General features: G+C 40.6%; 1 protein-coding gene across 3 annotated transcripts; it reads left to right on the forward strand.

Annotated features, from left to right (window-relative positions):
• Positions 1 to 2,759: 2,759 nt before the first annotated feature.
• Positions 2,760 to 24,496, forward strand: LOC116718809 (tyrosine-protein phosphatase non-receptor type 7). 3 transcript variants are annotated; one of them, XM_032561058.1, is made up of 11 exons: positions 2,760 to 2,807; positions 12,456 to 12,618; positions 13,411 to 13,591; positions 14,579 to 14,663; positions 14,735 to 14,814; positions 18,728 to 18,865; positions 18,944 to 19,129; positions 20,314 to 20,492; positions 21,993 to 22,106; positions 23,601 to 23,685; positions 23,832 to 24,496. In XM_032561058.1, exons 2-11 carry the CDS (start codon positions 12,524 to 12,526, stop codon positions 23,922 to 23,924), a joined length of 1,236 nt encoding a protein of 411 aa, XP_032416949.1. In that variant the 5' UTR covers positions 2,760 to 2,807; positions 12,456 to 12,523; the 3' UTR covers positions 23,925 to 24,496. The 3 variants fall into 3 exon arrangements, with proteins under 3 accessions (XP_032416949.1, XP_032416933.1, XP_032416941.1); XM_032561042.1 differs by lacking the exon at positions 2,760 to 2,807 and adding an exon at positions 6,868 to 7,106; XM_032561050.1 differs by lacking the exon at positions 2,760 to 2,807 and adding an exon at positions 8,778 to 9,646.
• The last annotated feature ends 402 nt before the right edge of the window (positions 24,497 to 24,898 follow it).

Consider the following 24,898-nt stretch of genomic DNA (forward strand, 5'->3'; position numbering starts at 1 on the left):
TCCACAGTGAACTATTTTCCTGCAGAAACTAATGAAACAGCTTCACAGGGAGTCGCTGAAGTCGGCCTCGCTGAGCTTCATCAACGCTCCACGGTCTGATTCTTTCAGTCGTTTGGCTCTTATTGTTGCTGAGGGAGATTTGCTTAGCAGATTCTGGATTGAGCCATTTATAGGAAACACATGAGTGCTAATAACCCAGTTTGTCATAAGTGTCGGTAAGGAGCAGGCAGGGACTGCAGAGCAATAATAACCGAGACGTAAAAGTCTTCATCATTTTACGTCCAAATGGAGGGGAATAATTGCAGAGGAGTTTGAAACTCCTCTGGTTGTTTGACTGAACATGCTGTATGTTTTTAGTTGCCTTGAAGCCTCTGAGGCAGAGCTGTGACTTGATATTTAGAGCTGTGGAAATAATGCTGACCTCTGACCTCTGCTTACTCTCATCCACAAAAACAAGGAGCAGAAGGAGCAAAAACAGCTGAAAGCAGAAAGGAAATGCTGATTTTCTAAAAACATTTACATAATAGGCTGTTATTCATATTGTGAATGAAGGATTGTGGCTTTACTGATGAACATTTTACTGGAAGTAAAACCCGAAGTTTCACCTTAAGAGCTGTACGTACAAACACACACACACACACACACACATAAAGACAGCGTAAGCTACAAACCACTAAAAGTATCAACTCTGATTCAAAAACTATACTCTATTTGATTACAATGAAACAAATTCACAATTCCAACCTGATCAATATTAGAAATTTCCTTATTTACAAAATAAACATACATTAGGGGGCCGATAATAACCAGATACATTTTTGTGGTGAAGTTGCCGTTCTGTAATATAAACAAAGGAAGCTCTCTTATCAAAATAAAAGCATCAAATCAAAAACTGGAAGTCAACCATATATTATACAAAATAAAATGAAATAAAGGCAACAAGTGCTAAAGAGATGATACGACACATAAGGAGCTTAATTTGGAGTTATTTACACAAATATTTCTCTGATGAAAAAAGATAATTGTACATTTAAAATAATTTTCTTTAAAGATGTCAAATAATAACTGGATACAATACTTTACTGTGGGTTAACATTCCAAGCTATTTAAGCAAAGAGAGATGTGCACAGTTTGCACATGACTGATGTCAGAGGTCATAAAGAAGTGATTGTCACTTAAACTAACCTGTTTCTACTGAAGGTTTTCTGCAGAAGCGTCACATGCCTGACCAGATTCTCCTAAAACCTGAAAACAGTTTCACTCTGGACAAACACCCTGCTGAGAAATCAGGTCAACCAGAACATGAATGTTCTCAGCAGAGGAATGAGTTCCCAAGGTTTGAGTCAAACTACAAACAGGATGGATGGATGGAGACGCCACACGAACTCAGATCACCAATCGCAGGACATTTAGAGGAGCCTGTGGAAGAACTGGTGAGACAAGGCCAAATAGTGGACTGTCCTCAGCTTGTCAGATCTGAGACAACATCCAACGACAAACTCGAAGGGTTTTTCCAACCCTCTGATGCATCCAGGAAGTTGTGAAAGAAATTTATTTTCCAGTTTGTCTGTAAACTTACAGCTGCCCATTTAGAAACCTGAGCAGCAGTGCAGCTCTTTGTTTCTTCTGGACATGAACGGAAAACAACAACCACTAGGCAGCAGCTCAGGGAGGACGTCACATTAATGAGAGGCTGTCATATTTCATGCATCACACCACTCAATTTAAATATGCTAACTGATGAAAACCCAAACATTTTTATCAGTCTATGAAATCCCTCAAAAGCCCTGAACAGAACATGAAATGTGGACATTTCTGGAAAAAAGATATCTGGTCGCCCGCGTTTTGTAACCTGGAAAATTGGAGAATTTAAATAATCACAAAACATATGATGTGGCAAAAAAAGATTTAAAAAATTAGAGATTTGGTCCAATAACCATAAATCAGCCTCATCTTTTTAAGATAAATGGAAAAGGTTCAGAAAATGTTAGCAACTATGTGCCAGAGATGTTATGCTAGCAGCTTGTCACTGTCAAGCCTCCAGCATCTTTGATTTCTGATTTAATATTTTAGATACTCTACATTGAGACAGAGACATAGTCTTTCAGATTATAATATTTATTATATATTTAAATTTTTTTTGTTTTATTGTCTTTTATTTTTCCTGTTTCCAATTATTTCCTGTCATTTAACCTTTAGTTAAATCCAAAGATTGTTTGATTCCAGATATTTACTCTGAACATTTTTAAGACTGTAGATGCTGAGAAGCTTAGAAGAACGTAAAGATAAATCGTCTGATGTAAGATTATTTATGACTGGACGTAAATGTGAGGAAGGACTTGATGGTAAACTGCAGAGCCTGCTCTTCTCTGTTAATTTTCTTTTCAACTCTGATAAAGACAACAGATCCGGTTAATGTACTTTGGACCCTCTGTTCTGTTCATGTAACAGCTGGAGAGGAAAGAAGCTGTGGAACATCAGCTAGTTGAGAGATGCTGCTGTGGGCTTCACAAACACGCAGAAAAACAATGCAGAAGCCTGTGGCGTGCAGTCTGAAGGGGACCCATAACCTTGGATGGGGGAACGCAGTGTTTGTGTGCGGGCGCGCGCGTGTGTGTGTGTGTGTGTGTGTGTGTGTGTGTGGTAATGAGCGAGTGGGTGGGTGCAGGAAAGGAAGTGGCGGAGAAGGTAGACATAAAAACAGAACAACAGAAAGCAACAGATGAGAAAAAGGAGGAAGACGGATACGGAGTTGAAAATCAAAAGCAAAAGAGGAGGAAGAGGAGGAGGAAGAGAACGAGGGAAAGGTGATGAAAACTTGATTGTCTGAAGGTTTGCTTTGAATTCTTGAACACAGTAAAAATTCAGCAAAGATCTGTATTTTTATTATGTTGATTATAGATATGCATCTTTTAGAGTATAAAGTTTTTTTAATTTTAATATCATTACCAATTCATGAAAGAGAAAATCCTAGTTTTATTCAGATGAAGCCAAGAATATAAAGTTGATCTGCTGAATTACTGAGTAAATCTTTAGAAACTAGTATGTTTTTCTTTTAAATTATACAGTTATTTATGTAAATTATGATGTACTTTTACTGCAAATGACACTGCAAGGAGTAGCAGTTCTTAAAAAGTGATATTTAAATATTTAGCTTTTACCTGGTTCAGAGTGCGGTACTAAATGTTTTATTGAACCCAGCGGCTCAGACCAAGCATCGCTCTTCCAAGACTTCCAGGTTCTGCTGAGTTCTGATAAATTCATATCTTGGTTCACATTTAAAATAAGCTCTCTGTTGCACTCCAAACAACCGTGGCAGGTATTTTTGCAGAAGTGGTGGTCTTGGTCCATCTTGAGGACTTCTGCTTAGATCTGCTAGCTGTCCAGTGTTAACACAGTTAGCATTCTCAGCAGCGGTGGAAGTATAGCTGCACAGTTTTTCTCCTTCATCCAGATTAATATTTCTTTGTTGGTCAGAGTCTGCTTCCAAAAATTCATCCTTCTCTGATTCCATCCGTGGAACTTTTGGTTGCAAAAAACGATCCATATTCGCATTACTTGTTCCTCTCCATTGCTTCCCGGATGATACGCATCCACAAAGTTCAAATCCTGTTTTTTTTTATACTCAATATATAATAGATTTTTTTTATTGAAAATTTTGTGTCTTTTGCAGAAAAGGCCACGACAAATTAAAAATGTATAATTAGATAACCCCCATAACACCCCTAAATTAAATATTTTTGGAGGTGTAATGGGGGTGCTATGACGTTTCCAGGGGAGCTACTGTATGTCGCCCCCTAGGCGCCACTTGCTAGTCCATCTCCTGACTCACCACCAGGAGGCGAGATGGTCTTATACCCAAAGTTAGGGCAGGGACATAGACATCAACCAAACTGGTCTGTTGGAATCAAAAGAAAAAATTCAACTGCAGTAGCCATTGTTCCACCAACAGAGGGCAGCACTGAGACAGTTTTAGGCCAAATATTGCAGAATTTTAAAGAAATTGTATTGAAATGTCACATATTGCACAGAAACATAACGATAACACCCTTAAGGACCAATTTAGACAGGTAAAGGTTGTCTAAATCTAAGTCCCAAATAAAACAACAAAGTTGATTTGGGACTTTAGATGCTCTTTAAGTGTGGCACAGTGATGTAGTTGGGTGCAACATTGCCCAAGTGGAGAGGGCATTTGTTTCTGTTTGTCTGTGAAGCCAACCTAACGGCAGGCAGCAGATCTCCAAACTAAAACTATCCGTTAAACAGTTCGGTGACTTCATGTTGGAGCTTCAGGGTGTTTTTCTAACCTGTCGAAACCTTCAGCCACAGTTCAGACCTTCAGACGTTTGGAGTTTCCTCTAAACCAGAATTAGTTTTATGTATTTCATCTGTTTATTTCTGATTAAGATATAAAGGCTGTATATTCATGCAAGATTTTAGTTTAAAATTTTAGCAAACTATTGTTTATTTGATTGATTTTCATTTTGTTAGTCCTACTTTTATTTTATTATTTCAGTGAAACAGATTTATCTCTGAACTGGGTTGCATAAATGAATCTATTCACTCAATGAAAGAAATGACTCCAATCTAATATTTAAATTGAATTTTGTCTTATATTATACTCACTTATCAAAGGAAGAGCTCGGCAGGCTGACTTTGAGTTTTATTTCTCCTCCAGAAGAAGAAACTGTGCAGCAGATAAAGAGGCTGACTTGCAGCCAGTCAGCAGGAGCAGATGTTCACTGGTTTTATTTGTGTTTTTAATTGAATGTGGATTATAAATGTATGCTTCCCAGGTTGATCCAAAGGAAATTTAGAATAACAAACTTTCAGAAGTTTCTTTATGTCAGGCTGTAAATGACTGAGACCAAAGTTCAACAATCACCTAGTTAATATTCTTCAGTTCACAGAAGACTCTACAGTCAAACCTTCCTAAAATAATTTCCTAAATAATTTTTTTGCTAAAAGTGACTTTTTGGTGGGGAGAAAATCATCACAGTTTTCTCTTTCCGAAAGCTGTTTTGTGCACAAAAAAATGGCTTTTTGAAAAAAATGACTTGTAAGATTATTAGCTGTATGAGTCACTATGTATTTGATGTGTTTGGTATTTAAATGTTATTTATTTGTTCTTTTAATAAACAATCACTCTATTGATTATTCTGATGATCAGTACATAGGTCTCATGACATCACAGTTCTAGAAACTTTGTCACTGACAGCCATCTTGGTAGGCAGATACTATGGAGTTGCTATGACAACAATAAACAAGTCACAAGCTTAGAACCAGTTCTCGCCTCTGTTCTAACATTATAAGTACATTAAAACTATTACTGGATTGCAGTTTTTGAGTACGCTCCTCTGTGTAATAAGATAAATATCGGTGACATTTACTAATTATTGCCGAATTAGCAACATTAGCTTGACTAATGTAGCTTTTAGACTAGCTTAGACGGACATGTAGCCTACTTGTGTGTTACTGTACATGAGCTTACTCTGCCAGTCACCAGAACCTCGTTCTTCACCTGAAGAGTTTGTATGTCCTTCATAAATCCGTTTAAACACTGATTGTATGCAGCCATGGATTCCAGGTGAAGCTCCTCCATGTTGTATAAACTCTTCGTATTCACTAAGTAGCAAACTATGTCATGGTAGGAGATCAGAGGACAACTCAAATTTTCAGAACATGTCACATTGTCAGACATGTTGCATTATCATGTCTCATACGCCGACAGCAGCCATTTTGTTGATATATATTTCTCTTGCACATTGGTCCAGATTGTCACTATATTTTCTTTTTGTTGGTCTGGGAGTCATGGTTCATCTGTGCTTTATGCTTGCCTACCTAGATGTCGTGGATCACTTCCAGTTCAGACATGTGGGAACTATGTATTGATTAATCAACTAAAAAATTGGCACATTTTTAAGTAACTACTTAAGCTTATTTTATAAAATATTAAAAATGCTAAGAAGTAATTAAATTGTAGTCCAACAGAACCAGACCAGCTGAAGGTCAGGTGATTGTATGTTTGCAAAGGACTGAGGAACATCTGTGAGCTGACGACAATAAAACCGCAGCCAGAGTCCGACTGACCCAAACAGCTGAGATCCAGCTCCGTTCATTCTCCTCAGCACAATTTAATTTATCTCCAGAAGATCCATTTCCTCTGTTTTTGAGGCTCAGTCTCCTCCCTTCTGCACCAAATTGAACCAATTTGTCCAACTTTAAAATCAGATTAAAGCGAAGCAGGCGGCGGTGGAGGGAGGTGCTGATGACATTCACAGTTCTTCCCTTCTTTTTGTGTTTCTGTTTAGAGACCAACCTGGGATAAAGCAGCTTCTGATTAGGAATTAAAACAGCATCAAGCTGTCAGGCCTCGTAATGAGAGTGTTTTTATCCTGTTAATGCCGTCAGTTTGGGGTTAAAAGGATCAAACTTTCAGTTTGGGGCTGTTAAATGGAAAACAAAGCGGAGGCGTGAGGCTGATTCACTGTTGGATTTTATCTGTTTGTTTTTCACTCTGTCATGACAGGGAGCAGGATCAGGTCGCTGCTTATTATCTCTGCTTGGATGAGACTGTGCGGCACATTAACGCACACGTTTCTGTTGCTTTTGACATAAATGATTCATGAAACGCTGCCGTTGGTGTGTTAATAATCAGTGCCTGGAGCATCCCTCTCTTCCTCTCCTTCGCTGCCTGACTCACGCTCCCTTTCTCCTCCCTCAGGTCTCTCCACCTGAACACCCAGAACCAGGGTAATAACGGCCAGAAAAAACAAGACAAGTCTAATCCTGCTGCCTCTCTTTTCCCTTCACTCGATATTCTCTCTTCCTGCAGCTTTACTATCACTTTCCCTCAGTTCACTTGTTTCTTCTTGCCCCTGGTTTCACAGTACGTTTCACTTCAGGAAGGGTGGAAAGAGGCAAGGCGCTCGCGTCTGTTTGGCTGCAGCTTAGCTAGTTGGTTGGTTAGTCCAGCTGCTGGTCTGGTGGGTGATTTAGCAGGTCAGATCTGCATTCAGTGAGGTTCATCATGTTGACGTTACAGCTGATCAGGAGACAGTCAGGAGGATTAAATGAGACAAAAACAGAACAACATGGAGCTACCGGTAAGATCAATCAGCAAGTTTCTGCTCCTTCTGCTCCTTTAACTGATCTCCCCAGGCTTTACGGCAGAAAACATAAACTTTTGTAGCAACTTTCACATATTATAATTATTATTATAAATGCTGTTTACCTGTAAATGAAGCCTACAACTCCCCCAGTGGCAGCAGTAAGAAATACAGTCAGGATTTAGTGTCAGTTGAAAATCTCTGTAATTGCTTTACTCTTGAGGTAATATATTTGTGTGTGCCACTACACACAAATACACAGGTTGATGTGTTGATGTAAAAAAAAAATGCTGTGCAGCTCCTATTTGAAACCTAAGGTGAGCTCAATTTTTTCAGATTTTTTGCAGTTTTTTTAAGCCACCTCCCTTTGCTCTAAGCACTTGAGAAAGGGTAGTCCATCTAAACCACCTCCGGGCCTCTTTGGCAAAAATGTCCACCTATGCCACAAATACCTGTATAGGCGTGCGTGCGTGCGTGCGTGCGTGCATGTGTGTGTGGGGGTGGGTGGGGGGTGCATGCGGGTGTCCAGGATGAACCCCTGCTACGATAAGCTCTGCCACTCCCCCTACAACATTTCTGATTATTTACATGTTCATACACTGATCTGTTCATAATTCGGGGTTCAGTGCCTTGCTTAAGGACACTGAGATAAGGTGGAGAAGCTGAATTTAACCCTCATCTCTCTGACCCATCTTCAACCCAATCCCCATCAAACCATGGCTGTTTAAGAAAACACATTTATTTGTTTGGTTCTGTGATCTGTTTTTTCCGCAGCTTCACCACAGGACTGAGACTTTGACTGTTCCTGGGAACTAAGCTCCTCCTCCTCCATCCTGTGACCTTTGCTCTTCTTTTGCTCCACAGCAGCTGAAAGGTTTTCCTGCAGGGTTTCACCTTTTCTTTATGGCAGGTCCTACAGACTTTTGACTTTTTATTCTGCTTTAGTTTATCAACAAAAGTTTTAACACCATTCATGCTTTAAAGCTGCAGTTTGCAACTTTCATTAAAAAAAACATTGTTTGACATATTTGTTAAAACTGTCACCATGTTGTGACAGATTATGAGACAGATAATCTGTGAAAAGATCAATTTCTGCCTCCTCCTCCCTGAGCTACTATTACTGTCTGAAGAAATTAACAAAACAACCAATCAGAGCGACGAGGTGGATCTTAGCGCTGTCAATCACCTCATGTACTTGCTGTTAATAACTTACCGTTACAGAAAAACCGTTTATCGCCCATATTCAGTGGCTATGCGAACTAGCCTTAGCATTCATAATAGGCTATGCTAGCTGCATTGTAGCAGACAGTAACGGGAGCAGGGATGAGCAGCGCCACAAGGACTGTGCTTGACATCGCTAAGACCCGTTTCCTGACTTTCATTGGTTGTTTCTAGTTATCACTGGGAGAAGGCAGAGAAGGTTGGGGGTTTTTTTTTCACAGATTATCTGTCATAAATTGTCTCAACATGTTGACAGTTTCAACAAATATGTCCATCCATCCATTTCCTAACGCGGTTGGTGGGGTTGGGAGTGGTGCTGGTGCCTATCTCCAGCAAACATTTCAGGAGACATCAACAAATATGTAAACAAATATTTTATAGGAGCCACATATTGCAGCTTTAAGGGCCTCAGTTCTTGGGATTTTCCTGTTATTATTGAACTGAGAAGCGAGCCGTGGCCAAGCTAACCAAAAATGCTGAACTGTGACAAGAAGCAAAAATGAGTCAAGGTCAGAAGGTCAGAAATGAGGTCAAACTCCCCTCAACCTTCACCACCACAGCGTAAAAATCACGTCAGGTCAGGCTGATCCTGGCCTACCACAGCAAATGCACAGAGGTGGGAGTGTAGTGATGTGGGCTTCAAGAGTCAAAGCAGCCTGCTGACATTTGAAAACCGTCTGCTCGCCAAATCCTTCAAACTGAAACTGAAAAAATTCAGCCCATCAACAAACCTTCAGCATGTTTTTAAAGAGAAGCTAAAAATCAGCTCAAAACCGTCGTCTGCTGAATAACTGAACAACTCAGAGGAAGTTTGTGACCCCTGCAGAGAATATTGGTGACCCTTCGTTATTATTTTTTTTTGCCAAATATTCAGTTGTTGGCCTTCAGAGTCCAGAGTAGTCCGTTTGGACTCAATGTTTGGCCGTATCGTCTGTGGTGTTTGTGTTCTGCGCGTTGAGTAAGCGTGGGCGTGCTGACTTCCTGCTCTGAGGAAACGCTCTTCCGACAGAGACAAACTGAAACGTTTCAGATCTGTAGTGATGTGGAAACATAGATCTCTAACACACACACACACACACCCAGAGGTCCGTTCCAGCAGTTTCTGCTTCATCATAGAGAGACATGCCTCCTCATCGCAGCAGTGGCTGGTTTATCAGACATCGACTTTGAGCCGATTCGGTTTCTGTCAGACGACTCTGGATTATGAGCCTCGTCTCGTCAGGAAGTTCATTCATAACAAAAACACGTCAGACGTTTAAAGTTAACTTAAAGTGAACCTGAGAAGCAAGAAAAGAGGATCTGCGGAGATCAGAATGGTGAGTGTGGTCAGGTTTAACGTAGCAAGAAAGCTAAAAGCTCAACATGTGTGGGGTTTGGGCATTCAGCTGTTTGGAGAGGGAAAACTTTTGATTTGCATTCACTCGTTCAGGTATTCAGTTATAGATGAATAATACTTGAATCCATTTCTAAGATCTGGTGTTGCCCATCTGAACCCAGCCCACACGGACAGTCAGAACCTGGTGGACATTTTTTTAAAAAACTGCTTAATGTCAAACTAACAAACTGAACATGTAATTGTTTCTTTTCTGCTTGGTGTCCTAGTCAAATCTCTTAATGTCCTAGTCATGTCCTAGTCAAATATGTTAATAATGATTGTATTAATTCACAGGGAGTCTAACGTTATATTTGCATTCTTTGACTGAATGCAAATTTGTTTTTTATTCTCTGAATAAAATATGAGAAACTTTGTAGAAATACTTAAATAACCTGAAACATAAATGATTAATGAAATAAAACGTAAAGAACAGAAGATAACACCTTGCATTTATTTGAAATGAGTAGCTGTGTGACCACAGCGCTCCTCAGCTCTCTGCCGTTAACAAGGTCAAAGTTCAGCTGTTTCATGCTGGCTTTAACCCCCAGTAACAGGTTTGCATCGTTTCCTAAAGCTTTGGGAATTTTTGAAGTGAACAGGAACACTGCTGGGTCTGTTGTCCTCCATGTTGGACCTCTGCTGCGATCTGCTGCATTCTGCTGCGTTCTGCTGCGTTCTGCTGCGTTCTGCTGCGATCTGCTGCGATCTGCTTCGTTCTGCTGCGTTCTGCTGCGATCTGCTGCGTTCTGCTGCGATCTGCTTCGTTCTGCTGCGATCTGCTGCGTTCTGCTGCGTTCTGCTGCGTTCTGCTGCGTTCCGCTTCGTTCCGCTGCGATCCGCTGCGATCTGCTGCGTTCTGCTGCGATCTGCTGCGATCTGCTGCGTTCTGCTGCGTTCTGCTGCGTTCCGCTGCGATCTGCTGCGATCTGCTAACCTGCACTTTAAATTTTCACACTTGAGATGCTTTTTATTCTGTGGCACTAATGCAAACTTTACTCACTGATTGTGAAAAGCTGCTCGATGCCAAGCAAAGAACCCGGAAAGACAGTCTGATGTGGATGTGATGAGGTGTAACTGATCCGATTCCCAAGCATCCTGCGGTCAGAACAGAACCAGAGGGGGAAACATTCTTATCAGGCAGTTACTGAAGCATCCAGCGGTCAGAACTGTGTTGAATGCAGTCAATGCATTAAATGCCTTCAGGCTTTTTCCCGTTTCCTCCATGTTTTGCTTGGTTTGGTTTGGCCTTTGATGAAGACAATTTCTTGAACAAATCTGTAAATATTCAGTGTCTGTTTCCCAAAAGAGGAACAATCCACAGCTCCACCTATCTGACTTACTGCAGCCGTACCTTCCTTTGTGGACCCTCAGATCAGGAGACCGGATATTTTTTAGTTGATCAAAAACGAGATGGAAACTGAGAGGAGATTGAACTTTTTCTGTTCTGGCCTTTGAATTTCAGACAGGCATGTTTGCTTCCTGCTTTTGAGTCTCTTAAATCTTTTGTCAGTGAGGTTTGGCTCAGAGTAAGATGTTATGCTGTTTTTATTGTCTTTATTCTGTATTATGTATTTTTAATGTGCAGGTTTTTGATACTTGTTTTATATGTTGATTTATTTTCTTTGACTTGTCTTGTTTTGTGCAACATTTTGGCTGAACTTCTGGATAAATTGTATTTTGGATCTAGTTACTTGTCCTGGTGGTTTTGGAGAAAGTTTGTTGTTTTTCTGTTGGTAATGAATAGCTGGTGTTGCCATTAAAACACGTAAAGGCAGACCCAGCTCTTCCAGCTGTACTAGAAACACACTGCAAATAAATTATGCTAAAATAATTATTTACAGCATTACAGGATAAAAACACAATATTTCCTTTCTGTAAAATAAAACTACATTACAGTTATTTATTGTAAAATCAAACTAAATTCCATATAAATGTGATAAAAGGCCACAGCTAAAAACAAGTTTGTTTTACTGCAACTTTTTTCAGACCCCCAAATTGACTGAAATATATAAGATAAAACCAGACTGAGAACTAAACTACACAAACAAAAATAATACTGAACATAAAATGCAATAACATCTAAAACGTAGCTCAGCCAGAAAGTCTGTCTTATGTCTCTAGCTAAAGGTAGAGTGTTCAAAGAGACGGACAGAGGAAATTTTATTTTAAACTGACTTTAGAGCATTAATTTATTCATACATTCAAATAGATTCTAATGCAATAAAAATGTTAACGTAAAAGTTCCTGATGGAACCTTTGTATTCACACGTTTCCGGTATGTCCATAAAGCTGTTGCACAAGCTACATCCGCTAACAGCAGCGATGAAGCTTCTTCTCTCGGCTCACTGAGGGTTAACTTCTGCTTTTAAATGATTTGATTGGCCCTGAAAGATTATCGTTGTGTTCAAGTTGTGCTAAAAGGAGTTAGCATGTCAGTGAAGCTATGTTAGCCTAAAATAGCATCTCAATGCTAAACATGTAGCAGCTAATGCTAATGTGAGCGTCCACAGTCTGCATTTGTAAAAATGCTCCATGAATGATCAGAGAAACTCCATAAAGCTGAAAGACAAACCAAAACTTATATAACCTAAATAACAGATTAAAAGCAATAAATATCTTTCTTGTTGAGTTTATTCCTGTTTATTCCATAGTAGCAGCAAAAAAGGTTTTTTCAATTGAAAATGTTGCTTATTTTGTTGACATGTGGTTTTTGATTAGAATGCAATAATGCTGTCTTTGTTTTTCTGCAGCATGGTGTTGAGCTGAGGAGCTGAGCACAGCTCAGAAAATAAATCGTCTTCAACAGAAAACACTCATAATGAGCTCATTCAGCTTCGTTCCTGCTGAGGAACCAGTGACGCCGCCGCCACTGACCACGCCCCCTCGGAAAGCCTCAGTCCGCCTCCAGGAACGGTGAGGAGCCTCCAGGAACCATGACTACAGAATCAATGAGAATGATTTGGCTTCCTCAGCTGGACAATTAATGCACAACCGAATGCACACAAAATATATTTACACTCTATAATAACTTTGATTCCATCGTTGTAACTCAATTGAACTTGAATGGGAGCAGATAGTAGATGTGGAGTTTAAATATAATCTGATTTGAATTGGGCTGAAACCATACAGAAAAGGAATTGTGTAAATAGAGATAAATTAGAGCTTTTCTGTACATAATTAAATTGGATTTGATTGAAATTGAGTTAATAGAAATCAAGTGTGATTTTAAAACTATATGTGACATTATGGAGATATTTATGTTTACTTGATTAAACTGGAAATTAATTTGAATTATTCAGAATTTACTTAATTAGAACTGAACTGGAATTGACTTGTGTTCAGTTTATATTAAGTTTACTTAAATTTGGGTGAATTTCACTTCACTAGTTTTCAAACACATTGACTTTGTTACTTTGTTGTTGCTCTTTCATGGTTAAAATCTTGAGCCAAGAAAATTAGGTTTCGTCCAGAAAGGAAAGAGTCACATTTAATCCTCTAACATCCAGATTTTCTGCTGCATTTCAAAAATAATCTCAATTAGTAGAAAGTTGAATCTAAACAAATCTTTGCATCAAATGTTTAGCATGAATGAAGCAGTTTCTAAAAAACATTTTTCCCACCGAAACATCCGCAGAATGTAAAAGATTCATATAAATGTTGTTTATTTTTAAAATCTTTTCAAAACAATTGTTTTATTTTCGAAAGGCGGGGTTCCAACCTGTCGCTGCTATTGGATGTGAGCAATCTGGGGGCGGAGTCAGTTTGTTCTGTGACCACGCCCAAAGAGGTGTGGCTTCAGCTGCTACATACCTCGTCCCGATCGCTTGCACATGCGCAGTTACAGGAAGCTGCGGCAGACACCAGCGCTCTGAACACGGAGTACCAGGTGAGGTTCCTCTGTGTTTTACTCAGGGCTTCAAAGGAACATTTAAGGTGGAGGTAAAGAGTTATCCTTCAAAGACTAAAGCAAAACTGCTTTAAAATGTTCTTACCATAGCACCACAGATTTAACCCACTGAAAATTCTCCCTTTTTTTAATTTTAAAGGGTAAAAATAAAACATTTCAAAACTATAAAAAAAGTTTTGGTTTAATCTGTCAAAGTATTGACCTCTTGCTTTACAGCATTTCATAAATAACTGGTAAACTCCAATTTACACATTAAGCTCCACATTAAAGACTTGAGGCTAAATATTTAGTTATCAATCCAACTCTTTAGCTCCAAAATAAATATTTAGCAGTGATATAGAAAAAATATTTAGTTAGCTCTAAGCTAGCTAAATGTTTAGCTAATTCTCTGTAAATTTACTTGCTCACCAGTAGAAGTGGACTATCAAAATAAAAGCTGGGTCCAGAGAACCGCTGTATTCACCTGCTGGTGAAATTGAATCACTTCAATGCTGATGTCCCTATAGATCCATTGATTAGCATCTGTGGTGCCGTTCAAACGTCTCATCCTGTTTTTAGCTGACATGTTGAACAAGACAAGAGGAAAAGCTACAATTATAGATTTGACATGAAGCGATTAATAAAGAAGTTCAGAAGACCAAAGTGAATTATCTAGAAATTTAGCTCTGAGCTAAACACTAAAAACAATCATTTCTAATTTCTACAGAGAAATGAACTAAGCCATAACAAACAACAAACACAAATGACAACCAAATCTGGAGCAGTCAACAGAACAGAACAAAATACAACAAATAAAATAAAACATAACTCAAAATTATACAAAACTAAACCCAAAGTAATAAAATCAAACCAAAGTCCTGTTTAGTCCAGCTTGCTGCTTGAATGCATCTGTCCCAGCAGCTGGATGGATTACAGGAAAACTGTGAATACATTTTTTTATTCATATTGTTCTGCTTTCATCTGCAGAAGATTCCTCCGAACTTCGTGAGCGCAGCCGAGCTCGACGCTCCGGGACACATTATGAAAGACAGATACAAAACCATCCTGCCCAGTAAGCGCCTCAGCAGCAGCTCTGCTCCTCTTGTCTTCTCCTCCGACTCATCACTGCGGTTTGCTTCTCAGACCCAGAGACTCGGGTGATCCTGAAGAACCTGGAGGAAGAACCGGGTCCGGATCGCTACATCAACGCCAACTATGTCAGGGTGAGAGCTTTGCTTTGTTTCCAGCTGATTAAAGTCAGTTTGAAACGTCCTGCTGTCAGAAAGTATCTGAATTACACTTAAATAAGAAAAAAGTGCAGATTAAATCTAATCTGTAATCTGAAACAGGTGAAGAGCGAACAGGAAGGTTTTTACCGCAGTGGAAAACATCTCTAAGAATGAAAACGAAAACACCGATTAGAGTTTCACTTTGGTCAAAGTGGAAAATAAGTAGTCACTTTTTTCTGTTTAGTTTGACATGTTCATTTTAAATGTTAACTGTCTGTGGAATCAGTACTGGTGAGTTTTTCCATTTAAGCCATTTGTTAAACTAGAGCTTCAGGTATAACCAACTTCTCTCATTTTATCACCTCTTACACTGTAAAAAAATAAACTAATCCAAAGCTGCAACGTTTTACATCATAGATTATCATTAATAAAACAAGCCATCAACTCTACTTCATTCAAACCAATGAACTAGAGTCTGTAAATCTGTACATCTATCATGAAAATGAACATTAGAAATGAAAACTCAAAATGTGTGGTCACTGGGTTTATCAGCAGATAATGGTCCAAAATATAAGGAGAACTCAAACTACAGGTCAGACTAAACGTTCAGGTAACAACCTGTATCATCTGCATGTAAGTTTCCAATTTCTGGACCAGGAGATTTTAAAGCTTCTGTGTGATTTAGAAACTGTAAACCAGGATAGATATTAACCATCCATCCATTTTCTAATGCTGGTGCTTATCGCCAGCTAACGTTCCAGGCGAGAGGCAGGGGTCACCCACTCATTCACAGGAAGAACATGCAAACTCCCTGCAGAAAGACAGGAATTGAACCCAGGACCTTCTTGCTGCAAGGCAACAGTGCTACCAACTGCGCCACTGTGCAGCCAGATATTAATCAGTCACCATAAAATCTGAAGACATGCAGAGGTGCATTTTGTGACAGAACAGTGAAACAAAGATTTCATTAACTATTCTGCGATTGTCAAAAGCGATTTCTGGATTTATTGGAAGCAAATCCAGCTGAAAGGATCATCATCCTGAATTCACCAAGTTTGTTAACCACAGTTGTTGAGTTTTTGGAAGAACGTCGGCGTCTGCGACAGTAAAGATGGCCGCCGTCTCTGCATGGATTTTAAGGTTGTTGAGAGCGTCAGCGTGGCCAGCAGATGAAGGAAGCTGATCCAAAGCTAACAGCTAACAGCCTTTAATGGAGCACTGACTGCAGCGTCTGACCCGGTTCTGTTTGGATGTGGAGTCGGACCAGGAATCCGAGTCAGTGATGCGTTCACTGACTCGGGCTGCTTTCATCGCTTCATTATTATCATGATCAGAAATTGTTTTCATCCAGATTCTTCTTCTGCTGCAGAATTATGACGCATGTTTCACGTTAATGACGGAAAAGACGGTAAAATATAATGTAATGTCTACTAGTCCACCTTATTTCAAATATTGAAGTTAGTTTTGTGATGTAGAGGCCAAAGGTCATGTAAATGTTACTTCCTTGAGAATCAATAAAGATTTTTAAAAAAAGAAAAGTTGATCAAATGTGACATGAGCGTTAAGACGCTTTGAAAACCCAGTGGAAGTGGGAAGATTAGATGTTTTGTGGGATGCAGAGATCAGAATATTCTCGTCGTCAGCCTGCTGAGTGAACGTGGCCTCGGGTTGACGGATCTCTAAGGGCTGGCTTTAGGTGTGTGTTTGTGTGTGGGGGTGCATAGTGGCGTGTGTGTGTTGTCCTGTGATGTCCAGGATGTTCCCCGCCTCAGCACCGACCGATAGACGGAGAACCAAATTAATCAGAATGAAAGCAATGTGTGCAAAATGAGGCTGGAAGACAAAGAAACTGTTATTTCCAGGGCAAAAAGGTTCATTTTGAGCATCTTCTGCTCAAGTTAAAACGAACATGTCTGCTGTTGCTAAGTTGTCTTATTATTAAAGTGTCACAGCTGCGATTAATTAGGTTCAGCAACAGAGAAACATGTTGCCTTCTGGGTTTTATTAAAGAGAAAGGAAGCTGGTTGAGTGTGTGACAGCTCCGTCACTCAGCGTGGGCGTCTTCTGGCTTATCTGTTTTTCTAGACAAACGTGTGTGTGTGTGGGGTGGGGTGTGTGTGTGTGTGTGTTTGTTTCTAATGGCTAAGCAAAAAGAAGTTGAGGTGCAAGCTGCCAGTTTGTCAACGTGGAAGTCTGACAACCAGAAAAGCCACAGGAAGTGAGGGAGGAAGTGACTTGTCCCTGACTCACCCCCTCCTCTCCGCCGCCCACGCATCCCTCACTCCGCCGCATCAGGAGTGTGTGTAGAGTGTGTGTACTAACAGTTTTCATAAGGCTGGCACCTGCGGCTCCGTCTTTTGGCTCACCTGCTCTGATAAGTCTGGCCGGTGACTCGTGAGTTGCCGGTTGAATGCCTGACAGTTGATTTTGAGGAACAAAAGTGTCTTAATCGTTAACTTCCTGTTTGATGGCGTCAAGGAAGTGGGCTGGTTTCAGAAGCTGAGGGGATGTAAAGAAGCTGCGGGTTGCTTGATGCAATAACCAGAAAACAGCAGATGAAATGAAGACGGCAGTTTAGTGCAAATGAAAGTTACTGTGTGAAGAACTGAAGTTATCTGTCAGAAGAAATGCAGCATTTTATCAATCAATCAATCAAATTTTATCTGTAAGCACATTTCAGCAGCAAGGCATTTCAAAGTGCTTTACATCACAACAAACACAAAAACACAAAGTCATCAGCATAGAATCAACTATCAAAACATGACATTAAACCATTTTAATGGTTTTTAACTTAGAAATGTTTGAACAAATGACATAAAATTTATCTTCAATGCATCCAGATGATTTACAGCAGACAGATTCAGTGAGATGGGAAAACATCAGCAGTGACCCTGGAGAAGCAACGGAGGAAAAGACTTTTACCGAGTCCTAAACTTTTAAGGCACGGCGGTGGAGGAGTGATGATCTGGGCTGTAAAACCTGGGAAGCTTGCAGTCGCCGTGTTTCCATCAGAAAATTTTATGGCCATTTTGAGGGATTATGTCAGAAAAGTTAGATGGAAAATTCGATACAACTTCCTCAGTTTTGTCAAACGATGAGGTGATTATGTTTTTCTGAAAAAACGAGTAAACACGTTTACCTCACATGAGTGATCAGCTGTTTCACTTGTTGACGTAACAGGGATATTAATATCGGATATTGATATCAGCCTAGATTCCCGTATGGGGCCGTTCCTGGTTTAAACGTTTAAAGGTGACTTGTTCCTTCCAGGTCTGGAGTCGTTAGCCGTGTTTCCATCAACGTTTCTTATGCTCATTTTGAAGTATCGCATTAGAAACGGCAAAATTTGAAATAACCTCCTCAGTTTGGAAAAAATGTTTTTACATTTAGATCCTGGTTTTTGGAAACTTACTGAATAAGTTGTGACGTAGCGAAAGTTTACCTCACACCTCCGATCAGCCGTTTCCGCTGCTGGAATCATTTGAATGGATTTTCTGTCTCTTCACCAAAACTAGTTGGCCTGACAGAATAATTACAACCTGGTAAAAAGCAACAGGTTCCTGAAAACCTCCCGTTGCATCCAACTGAATACAGACACTGTAACACTCTTCTTGTGTGAGCGGTGGATTTTTTCCATCGTTATTTTTTTATCATGGAAATAACGAGTATGTGAATATGTGAAAATGTAAGGAGTAAAAAGTATAGAAATTTCTTGTGTAGAGAGTAAAAGTTGGTCAGAAAGATAAATACTCAAGTGAAGTACAGATACCTGAAAAATCTACAAAGTACTTTTAGTTTTTTACTTTATAACTCTGCTAAAAAAAAAAAAAACTCTGTGTTGTTATGAATTTGGAGTCAGAGTCGCATCAGAGACGCTTTGAGCTCTGATGGTCTGGATGTCCTGCAGGGCTACAGAGGGGCTCCGAGGGCCTTCATCGCCACCCAGGGGCCGATGCTGCACACTGTGGGAGACTTCTGGGACATGGTGTGGCAGGAGCGGAGCAGCATCATCGTCATGGTGACCAAGCTGAAGGAGAACAACGAGGTGCGCTGGTTTGTTCCTCTCTGTGGAATCATCACCAGATCGTCCGCGGCGTTCAGCGTCTGACGTGTGTCTGCTCAGAAATGCGAGCCGTACTGGCCGCAGCCAAGGGACGGGACGAAGGTGAAGGAGGAGGACGAGGACCGGCAGGACGAGATCCAGAGGGACGAAGACGAGGGACAGGCGAGTCGCTTCGGCAGATTCCTGCTGAGAGTTAAAGACAGCCGGGAAAAAAACGGCTTCATCATTTCTGATCTGCAGATCCAGGTGAGTCCAACACAGTACACAAAATATAAAATATTTCTGTTATGTACATATCTATCTATTTACTCAATAAAAATATACATTTTTCCTGACTGAGGTTAAATCAAACCAAACTTTTCTATTTTTAGTTACCAAAAAGTTTAACCAGTCATTCTTATCCCTGAAACTAACCAAATGTATGTAAACTTCTGAATTCTGAAAAATATTATCCCTCAGTTTTCTAACATTCAGCAAATGGAAAAAAAAATGGTGATTGTAGCTAAGCTAAAACAAGATTTAACTCCAGCCAGTGAGGACAAAATGTGTCTGTGTATGTAAATATCTGGTTTCACCTGTGGAGATTTCTCACAGATTCATTTCAGATCCTGTTCATGTTTTTAGGTCCAACAGGCTGAAAATATTTAATGCCTGATCTGATCTAAACCCTGGTTGGTCAGGATGTCTAAACTCCAGCTTTTAAAACAAATTGCAGCTGAAATAAAAACAGAACCAGGAAACAAAGTTCAGACAAACTCAAGCTTCATGGTTCCGTCGTGGTCTGTGGTTATTATAGTTTTTATTTTAGTTTTGTCTCATTTTTTGTGCTCTTGTAAAACTTTCTGTGAATTCTGTCTTTCTAGTTCTAATGTCAAATTTATTTATTCATAGCATTTTAAAAACAGGTTTAAAACTGCTGTACAAAAACAATAACAATAAAATAAGTTAATGAAAAGAGAAAGAGAAAAAATAATAATACAAAAGAATAAGAGTAATAACAAGAAAAAAATAAAATATAAGTAACATATCACAACAGTATCAGGCCTCAATTAAAAGCCAACAAATAAAAATAAGTTTTAAGGAGCAATTTAAAATTGGTTATTACCTTTAAAAGCCTCTAGATGTCGCTGTTTTCCCGTCTTCGGGTCAAATCTCTGATTTCATGTTTTAGTTCCTGATCCTCAGTTTTGGATCAGGAACTGATAGACCTCAGTTTCTATCGCTAAAACCTTTTAGTAAATAAAAAAATGTATTCTACTTTTCCTCTTTACAGCTTTCAGAGATGGTTGATGGTCCAGAAGCTCCATGTTTGTTCTGTTTATTTGTGGGATGGTTCTGAAGAAGCTTCATCGTCTCTGTCTTCTTCACCTTCGTTTTCTGAACCATCTTTAATGAAACTCCAACTCCTGCCACCTTGAACTGTCTTCCAGCTGAACTCTGAGCGCCGTCCAATCAGACACTACTGGTTCAGCTCCTGGCCCGACCACCACATCCCAGAATGCATTGTTTCTCTGCTGAAGCTGGTGGAGGAGGTGGAGACGCACAGGAAGTCCCTTGAGCCAATCACAGACGCCGTCCCGGGTAACGGACCAATCATTGTCCACTGCAGGTTGGTGTTTATGAAAGAAAACAGCTTTAACCTCCAGTTTACTGCAACACAAACACATTTTAGATTCTGTTCTTCAGTCATTTAAGGCACTTTTTATATGTTGAAGAACAAATAGTTAATTTGCAAACTCAAAATTAAAGAGAAAAGACATTCATAACCAGAGATTGATCCCAACCAGACAGGCCTTTCTACCTCGCTTTGCATTGGTTTCCTTCCAGATCTGCATCTAAAACTTTAGTTTTACTGGTCAGGTCATTAGTTTTAGTCTTTCCAGTCTACAGGAGGAGGGAAGGTGGAGCAGCCTGACCATGTAGGACAGCAGAAAACTGGACTCTGTCTTCCATAAGTTGTCACATTTTCTCCAGACGCAGCAGGAACAGCTTTAAATGGGACCATAATGAACCAAGTTAATCTCTTCATTTATAAAACAGCATCATAAACATCAGCATGATTCACAGCAAATATGTATCCCATCATCTAAACACGATGATCTACCGCTAACAGATCAGACTGAATACTAAAAATCAATCTGAGGTTCATCAAAAACAAAAACACAACAGTCCTGATGGAGCAAACCTGTTTCTTCTTTAACCAGCAGAAAAAACGGTTAAAACTGAACTTTATGACAGAAAAACTGTTTTCAGCTGAGCAGCAAAACCAGTCTGAAATGTCTCAGACGAGAGCAGCGAATGCCTCCAACCCTGCTTCCTGTCAGAGCGTAGCGGCTAACAGCCGACCGCAGACTGGAAGGCAGATAAACTGCTGCGGTGTGAAAATGACCCATAAAGGTGGCATTTCTGCCCAACCTAACCCTAAACTTCATTCACACCAAACTTCAAAGGCTAACTCTAAGAAAGTAGATCTACCACATTGAGGCCTGGCTTCAGCAGTGGCGCCCCCAAGGGGTGGCCAAGGGAGCTGCGGCTTCCTCTGGGTAGTTTCTGACCACATCTCTGGCTCCTCCAGCGAACACCATCACCTCATTAATAAATAATTCAATTCATAAGGCATCTTCTTCAATCAGAACAAGAGTATGAACTGGTCCCCAATGAGGCGTATCGCTCTTTACAGGCAAAAACACCTGAGCTTGTCCGAAATGGGCAATTTGCAAAAGTACAACAATCATGTTTTCCTGTCTTCACAAAGATTTTACATTGACTTCCATTAATTTCTACAGCCTAACAGCTTACCCTGCACCTCACCACAACATGCCTAACCCAAAGCCATCACTTCCTCTGTGGGGCTCTCGGTCCCAAGAGGAGCAGTGGGTCCTCACAACGTAGTATTTATGGGGAAAATGGACCGTAACACATGAGAAATGGTAAAATCACAGTTTCAGACAGTTCCCACTCATTCAGACATTAGAGTCAGGTGAACCCATGGCAGTTTGACAGACAGGAAAGAGGATTTTGGCTCCAGCCTTTTTCCTGAACGCTCCTTGTATCTAAACGATGCTCTTGCAGTGAAACTCTAAGGTCTGCTCTGGTGTTGTGTCCTCAGCGCAGGCATCGGGCGGACGGGTTGCTTCATAGCCAGCAGCATCTGCTGCCAGCAGCTCAGAGAAACCGGACAGGTGGACATTCTGGAGACGGTTTGTCAGCTCCGACTCGACAGGTGAGGTCGTCTGAAGGTGATTTGGTTTGGATGTTCGTACATGTCGCTACTGAAGAACGTTGTTCAAATGTCTGCAAAGAGTGAATATTTCCTCGCTTTATGCTGTAGTTCTCTCTGACCCGTTTGGCTGACTGACGGTGTCCCATTCTCTGTCTCTCCACCTGCTGCTGGAGAACTGACCACAGGTTCTCAGTGGGGTTCAGATCATGAAAGGTCCAAAAGCAATTCGCCAACCTGTAGCCTCATGATATCAGGAGGAAAAATCAGGAGATCGTCACTAAACTGATGATCTTTGAAGAAGAATCTCTTGGAGGATCTTCTCTTTATTTTCCCCTGGAAACCTCACATGAATGGATCATGATGCTTCAGGTATCATCAGGTCCCATAGCGCCTCACAGTTTTCCTTCCAGATGCTCCAGCCAATCAGGAAATGGTTTCATCTGAGAAAGTAGCTTTGCAGCAGAAAGCTGATTCCCATCCTTGAACTTCCTGTAGCTCTTCAGATGTTCTTGGACAGAATCAGTGGCAGCAATACTTCTGCTAATCCGCTACTGCGCTAACACTGGAGCTAATTTTTCATTTAGCGTGTTAGCATGTTTGTTAACCGTGAGAGCATTTAGTGCACTTACCTTCCTCTGAATTCATTTTTCTAAATTCTAAAATGCTGGTTTCATTTCAAATAATAACTGAAAACAGATTTGTTTAAAACAGATTTTTTTATTTGATACTTTCTGCTTTTTTATTCAATTGATTTTATTATTTTACTTTTAATTGATTTAATGTATTTTGTGTGGTGTCTTTGAGTGTCGAGAAAGGTAACTATAAATAAAATGTATTATTATTATAATTATTGAAGTGGATGAAGGATGTTTGGGCAGCAGTTACAGTCCGTAGAATTACAATAAACGATTTAAAATCTGCTTTCTGACTGAAGCTCTGCTGATAAATGAGACAAAACATAGTTAGCAAAACTCAACAGCTCTAAGACCGAACCATGAGGGAAAGTTCTGTTCAGCAGAATTACTTCCTGAAGCACAACGACACAGGAAGGTGATTAATGACAGATTGGATCCTGGTGAGGACGACATGTGGTTGGATTAGCGCTTTAGCATTAGCTTCTGCTAAATGCTATGTTGGTATAGCGATTAGCATTAGTAGAACCAATGTTTATTATTAATATTTTAGGGCAGCTAGTTTTAGCTAGCGGTGCCCACCAAAGAACAGAATCAGATTCTTTCCTTTCCTACTTGATCAGAAATCTTCTCCACACTTTGCAGATCTACTCATACCTCCTGCAGTGTCAGTTAAGCTCTGGGCTGGCGGCTTCTTTACTCTGACAGGTTCTCCTTATCACGGGCCGGTTCTGGTGCTTGATGGACCGTCTTGGACACTGAAGTTCTTTTGCATAAAGTTAGAAAACTGTGTTGTTGTCCCAACGTTAAACTCCAGAACCTTCGTCTAAATGTGATGCTTCTCCTCTTCTGTCCTGTGCAGGGGTGGGATGATCCAGACCACCGAGCAGTACCAGTTCCTGTACTCCACACTGGCCCAGTACAGCCGCCAGCTGCAGCAGAACCAGGTACAGAACCTCACACAGCCGAGCCCAGAACCTTTTCAGAGGAGTCAGTCAGACCCGCCTGCTGAAAGTTCGACGAAGTCAGGAGAAACGACTTTCTGCGTCTCAGTGGAAGAACTGCCAGTTTAACCGTGTTTTCTCCCCATCAGGACCAGAACCAGACCAACACAGACTCACAGAACCAGCAGACCCCTGAGGACCAGGCCAGCGTGCGGCTGCAGAACCTTCGACTGCAGAACTGAGAAAAACCAGAACCCACAGAACCAGCAATGCCCTCAAAGAAATCTGAGGAAAGCAGCACAGCAGAGGAGAACCAGGAGAACCAAGAGAACCAGGAGAACCAGAAGAACCAGGAGAAACGAAGGGTCGCTTGTCAGCAGCAAACTGGACTGACATGAAACCGGATCCATCAGGGCAACACAGCAGAACCAGAACTGGATCTTCTGTTTGGCTCTGAAAGTATGGAGAACCCAAAGAACCAAAATGTTCATCAAGGACTGAAAAGAGAAATAAAAAATTTGATTATTAAAATGAAATAGATTTATTGTTTACATGTTTGTGTTTGTTTCTCAGAGAAGAGCAGAGCTGAACCCGACCATCAGGTTCTGTTCAGTCAACAACTAAACCTCCATGGTTCAGAAAGTTACTTTAAAAAATATTAACTTTTGAATGGAACTGGAAGCTTTAATGAAACAAAGTCTGAAAACTTGCTTCAGATTATTTTCTGGCTGTTTGCTTCAGTTCTCTGTGTTTTTTTTATCAGAAATGTATAAATTTAGGTTTGTTTTAAATTAAAAATATTTGTGCTTCTTGATGTTTCTTGATTTTTCCGTCGGATAGTCGAACCTCGAATTCAGGAAGAGCAGGGTGGTTCTGGTTCTGGTCGTGGAACACTGGACCAGCTCTACACCCTCAGCAGGGTCCTGGAGGGTTCTGGGAGTTCGCCCAACCGGTCTACATGTGTTTTGTGGACTTGGAGAAGGCGTTCGACCGTGTCCCTCGGGGAGCCCTGTGGGGGGTTCTCCGGGAGTATGGGGTACCGGGTCGGGGGGGATGTCCTGCCCCAAGTGGATCCCGAGTTCAAGTATCTCGGGATCTTGTTCATGAATGAGGGAAGAAGGGAGCGGGAGATCGACAGGCGGATTGGCGCAGCGTCTGCCGTCAAGCGGCGCTGTACCGGTCCGTCATGGTGAAGAGAGAGCTGAGCCAAAATCGA

Source organism: Xiphophorus hellerii, chromosome 1 (assembly GCF_003331165.1).
Source record: "Xiphophorus hellerii strain 12219 chromosome 1, Xiphophorus_hellerii-4.1, whole genome shotgun sequence".
Lineage (NCBI taxonomy): Eukaryota > Metazoa > Chordata > Actinopteri > Cyprinodontiformes > Poeciliidae > Xiphophorus > Xiphophorus hellerii.

Bases quoted from the DNA above. Each gene is read 5' to 3' on its own strand.
- LOC116718809 (XM_032561058.1), top strand. From the start codon at position 12,524: ATGAGCTCATTCAGCTTCGTTCCTGCTGAGGAACCAGTGACGCCGCCG. The intron at 12,619-13,410 runs GTGAGGAGCCTC...TATTTTCGAAAG, and splicing joins TCAGTCCGCCTCCAGGAACG to GCGGGGTTCCAACCTGTCGC. The intron at 22,107-23,600 runs GTGAGGTCGTCT...TGTCCTGTGCAG, and splicing joins TGTCAGCTCCGACTCGACAG to GGGTGGGATGATCCAGACCA.